Raw genomic sequence first — 5,644 nt, forward strand, 5'->3', positions numbered from 1 at the left:
TATAGCATTTTGAATTTTCTATACACCATAAACTCTTCAACATATTTTGACTTCTTTCGAGTTGATTACGGACAAGTTAATATTTTCATTGAATATTTATAACTATCTAGGAATAAATTGTAGTTTTTTGTATGCATGGTAATACATTGCTAATAATATATTGAATAATATTGATATAAATAATATGAATAATATTCAATTCTATTATGTAAGTATGTAATGCAGTAGGTACATGCATTTAAATGAGCTTGAATGGTTAAGGTTTGGAAAAATACGTTTATAACAATTTTGTTATACTCAGTGAGTATTTTGTTTATCACATCTTATTATTATGGTCGAAGGGCCCCCAAATAAATTTGCCCCTGGCCCCGAAAAACCTTGGGACGGCCCTGATAAGCTGTATAGACGTACCCACCGTAATATAATTCGCGAGCGATGATTAATATTGAGAAAATGTGAGTCGAATATTTGAGCAATATAATAGTAACGATATAAAAACAAAACACCCTGAAAATAATATTGCACGCGTGATATAAAATAATAATAATACACTAACCGGGTAGAAGATATTGGCAACGACGCGAACACGAAATGACTTCCTGGACAGGTAAATGACCGGCTGAAATGACGTACCGGCGGCGTCCGATTCCGCGAGATTCGGGAACGGCCGCGTGACAGGGCCGAATAGAAAGTACGGTTGGACGGCGACAGGAACGGTACGCAAAACATCGCACGATTGCCGGATCGCAGTTATAATGTCAGGTGGCGGATTAAACAAAACTTCAAAAAAACCGTAATTACGCGAAACACATTTGCGAAACGTCAGATAAAAAAAAAAAAACCGCACGAATAAATCATTTCGCTGCATCGGTCGTGCGGCGACTAGCGAGTCCGACGATTTATCTATTCTGATCATGCTGTTCCGTCGCAAAACGATGCAACGAAATACAAACGGTTTTGTTTTTCGTTACATTTGTCGGATTCGCGTAGGACACGACGAAGAAAAAAGGTAGCGCACGCGGGCGACCATAAATACCGAAAATCGCGAAACCACAAGGTTTTAAGTAAAACGCCGAAATGCCTATTGCCGATACACGAGGCTCGCCGGACACAACACGACACGAGCGACGAGTCAACGACTGACGACTGACGAGACTATGAGGGTGCGGAGGGTGGTAGGTGAGACCATGGGCCATCGGGGACGGACGACGAGTACGCGACAGACGCGACCGACGACGCGCGTCGTTTCGTGATTTGTAGCTCACGCGACTTTTCACGGTGAGTGGTGGCTTTCACGCAACAGAGTGGAGAGGTGGTACTGGTGATGGGATATAATTCTGTTTGTCGGTAGGACACGGTTTGTCCCGGTCTCGCTGGTCGAGTCGCGAACAAAATATAATTATTGTTGATAAGTCATGGACGAAAGTGTAATAGAGTATCACATTATTATTATAACCATAGGCGCAACTTTGGGGGTGCTTCAGCACCCCCAGTCTTTAATTTAGCACCCCCAGATCAAAAACACAAAAAATGGAAAAATCTTATGAAAAAAGTTTTCTTTGTTTTACTTAAGGTTTTTTTTTATTTGACGTTTTTAGCAGAGACGCAAATTGTTTATGATGAATATAGTTATACATGGTTATATACTTATATCAAATATTAAATATATAGGTATGTAACATCGGCAATTATAATCGTTGCAGTCATAGATTAGATAATAAATTCTTCAGTCAGCACTCAGCAGTAATTTTGATATCATTTAAAAATATGTAGGTTTTAGATAACAGATAAGTGATACGACGATAAACCCAGTAGTTTATTTATAGAATATTGTCACTTAGTAGTTTATTCGATCAGCCGCCCCAAATGTTATTGTTCGATTGATACACGCAGTCGGCATATTTTGTTTATCAAAAATCATAATATTATAGTGTAACGCATTTGTATGATTTTAATAAAATATTTCGTTCTTTTATGTTAATGTGAACTGTGAAGTGTGAACTGTGTTAACTATTACCTATAAACTTCAAAATGTTTAATATTTTTAATTTTAATAAAAAAAAAAATCACTCTACAGAAGATGAAAATATTGATGACCCTGGAACCCCTTGTCAAAGTTCATCTTGTGAATTAAATATTACAGCAGCACTTCCAGGTACCTATATAGTAAAATAATTGAGGCGCTCTGCACAATAATGGCCTATTTCATCAAAACATTAGAGGGAGTACATTTTTATTTTTATTGAAAACAATTTATACCAAAGTAAGCCAATTTAGCATTTATGATTTATATTTACTAAACGTGACGTATTGTTACTTAATTTTTTTAGTTTTAATGGAATAGGCCACTTTACTTGTTAAAATTTTATAATTAACAAGTTTTTTCCAAATGTTTTATTTTAAAGAACATGATGAATTACCACAGTTAAATTTAAACATTGGGTCGTCTTCTGATTTAGCTGACTTAGGTACATTGGATACTGGACCATGTTGCCCTGTTCTCTCTGTAAGTTTATTTTTTATAGACTTTTAAGCTAAATATTTATTGTTAACTTTAAAATACATTAAAAATTAAAATATATTATATAATATGTTCCTTCTTATGGTCCTGATAAGTTTATTTTAATCTTAGACTTACACAAAAACCAAATTTGGAAAGCAGTATAGATCATTCCAAAGTGAATGGTATAAAAAATACGAATGGTTAGAATACAGCATAAAATGTGATGCTGCGTTTTGTTTTGTTTGCCGCATTTTTGGTACTAACAGTGTTGAAGAATTATGGACAAAAACTGGATGTAACAATTGGCAAAAAGTAAGTTATTATTTCATCTAACAAATGAGGGTACCTATAAAATATATTATATTTTTTTTTTTGATAAATTAAAGTGCTTAATTAAAAAATAAAATAATAACTATAGGTACCCTCATTTTAGTGTGTTAAGGAATAAACTTCTTTATTGTTAATTAAATTAATTGTGATGTCTTTATCAGTTCATTGTAAAAATAGGTAAACATCAGAACGCTGATGTTCATAAAACAAATATGACAAAAATGGTTGCATATAAAACAAACAAACAATCTGGTTCCATAATGGCCAAATTATCAGATGCTCACCGCAATCAAATTGCTGAAAATAGGGCTTATATGGCCCAATTAATTGAAATTGTTTTATACCTTGGTAAACAAGGCGTAGCATTTCGGGGACACTCTGAAAAAAGTGATTCTTTAAACCAAGGTAATATAATATTAATACAAAAGTAAAAAAATTTGACTTCATTAAGTAATAATTAATAAATTCTAGGTAATTTCAAAGAACTATGCAATGTATTTTCAAAATGTGTTCCAAATTTTAAAAGTTGTTATGATGTAAAAATCAATCACACCAGTTGGAAAGTCCAAGAAGAAATAATACAAATAAGTGCTGATTATGCCAGGGAAAAAATAATTAAACAAATAACAAATACTGGGTTTTTTGCTATTATGGTTGATGAAGCCAGGTAAATTAAATTATTTTTTATATTTGTCTATGATCTATTTTTTATAAAATATTTAAATTAAATTAACATTTCCATAGATCCTACAAACAAGAACAGTTAAGTATCTGCATTAGATATGTTGTTGATCTTGAAATAGTCGAAAGATTTTTGGAGTTTGTGGATGTCTCCAGTGGACAGGACGCTAACCACATTGTTGCAGCCATTTTCAGGTGTTTTGAAAAATTAAGAATTAATATGAACACTTTATACATAGTGGCTCAGTCGTATGACGGAGCGAGCGTTATGTCGGGTTGTCTTGGAGGGGTACAAGCAAAGATTAAAGAACATTACCCATGTGCAATTTATACACACTGTATGGCACATAGACTGAATTTAGTTGTTGTGGACATGTGTAAAGGAATCAAAGTATGTACTTTACAATATTTAATCTTATTTATATGCATTTATAGAATTACTTTTTAAAATTTTTTTGTAGATTGCTAGAAGTGTTTTTAACACACTTGAGTCTGTTTATGTACACTTTTCTCGTCCGTCCAACAATTCTGAGTTAGTTAAAATTCAATTACAATTAGGGTTAAAGAAAGGTAACATTCTCAGGGTGTGTGATACACGCTGGGTTTGCAGATTTAAAAACTGTGAATCTATGTTAAAAAATTACTCTGCAATTTTAAATTTTTTGAACAATGAAGTGGACATTCAAGCAGATAAAGATGTTGTTGAAGCTATAGGTAATGCAAATTGATTGATATTTTAATACCTATAAGAATTTATTGGCAATTATGACTTTATTATTTGTTTTAGGTCTTCAAAATCAGATTCAAAAGTGTCAATTCCTAATTGTTATTATTATATTAAAAGAAGTTTTGGGCATTATAAATATTTTAAGTACTTCTTTACAATCTAAAACAGCAACTTTAGGTAAAGCAAGAAATGTTGTTAATGGGGTCATCCAATCTTTTATATGCTTAAGGTCTGATGATGAGTTTTCAAAATTATGGTCAACTGTTGTAGCTGAGGAACATAATATATCATTAGAAGTTCCTCACATTGGTGTGTTTTAAATAATATAATTTGTATTAAAACCATATTTATTCGCAATTATTTATTGAAAAGATATTACATTTTTGTTAATGGTTATAAAGGATCAAAACGCAAAAGAGCTCAACCGGTTCATTTAAATGAATTCCATTTGGAAACAACAACAGGTGCTGAACAAGACGATCAAATTAATGCTTCAGATTCAGTAGAATTATATTATAGACGCACAGTTTACTTTCCTATTATTGATACTATTATCAATAACCTAAAATACAGGTTTTCCGAAGAAAGTCTTGAAATGGCCAGTTCAATTGACTGTTTTATGGAAATGGACTATGAAAAGAGTCAATACTTCATAAATCATTATAAAGTATGTTATATCATAGTGCAAGTGATTTTTGTATGTTATTCATTATAATAATATATTATTTTATTTTAATTTAAGGTTGTTATGAATATCAATTTGAATTTGTTGAAATCGGAAATGCTTGTTTTAAAGAACTGCTTACCTTCCAATTATAATCATGACATTATTAAAGATACTTGTAAGGAGCCCGCATTTCCAAACGTGTATAAAATGTTACAAGTAGCTCTTACAATTCCGGTGAGTTCTGCTACGTGTGAGAGAAGCTTTTCGTCAATGCGTCGTCTAAAAAACTGGCTAAGGGCAAGCATGGAGCAACAGCGTTTTACAGATTTAGCAATATTAAATATTGAAAGAGATGTTGTTAATAAAATTACTTCTTCAGAAATATTGGAAAAGTATTCCACTAGTAATAGAAAAATAATATTAGTATGAAAAAATGTATTATGTAAACATATTATTATGTTGAATTATAGATAGATTTAATTATAAAATGTACCTCATGCAAGTGACTGTTAAAAATGTAAGTTGTATAGTTATTTCGGCATTAGTTACTAAAAAAAAAAAAAAAAAAATGTTTTTCTATTTGTTTATACTTGGTCATTATTTGAATCACCTAAATAATAATATAGGTAATATACTTAATGTATATTATTGTTTAGATACTTAAATATTGGTGTGCTTTAAAATTTAAGAATGGTTATAGTAATCATAAAATTGAAATATGGTACTTGGGGGGTGT

The 5,644-nt window shown here is 31.6% G+C and overlaps 1 protein-coding gene across 1 annotated transcript; it reads left to right on the forward strand.

The window, feature by feature from the left end:
• The first annotated feature begins 4,538 nt into the window (after positions 1-4,538).
• LOC115034740 lies at positions 4,539-5,337 on the forward strand. Its single transcript, XM_029492141.1, has 2 exons — positions 4,539-4,908; positions 4,984-5,337. Exons 1-2 carry the CDS (start codon positions 4,837-4,839, stop codon positions 5,335-5,337), a joined length of 426 nt encoding a protein of 141 aa, XP_029348001.1. The 5' UTR covers positions 4,539-4,836.
• Positions 5,338-5,644: the final 307 nt, after the last annotated feature.

The sequence above is a fragment of the Acyrthosiphon pisum genome, unplaced genomic scaffold, assembly GCF_005508785.2.
Source record: "Acyrthosiphon pisum isolate AL4f unplaced genomic scaffold, pea_aphid_22Mar2018_4r6ur Scaffold_20950;HRSCAF=22615, whole genome shotgun sequence".
NCBI lineage: Eukaryota > Metazoa > Arthropoda > Insecta > Hemiptera > Aphididae > Acyrthosiphon > Acyrthosiphon pisum.

Excerpts from the sequence above, each read along its gene's own strand:
- LOC115034740 (XM_029492141.1), top strand. The coding sequence starts at position 4,837 with ATGGCCAGTTCAATTGACTGTTTTATGGAAATGGACTATGAAAAGAGT. Across the intron at positions 4,909-4,983 it reads ACTTCATAAATCATTATAAA|GTTGTTATGAATATCAATTT; the intron begins GTATGTTATATC and ends TTTTAATTTAAG.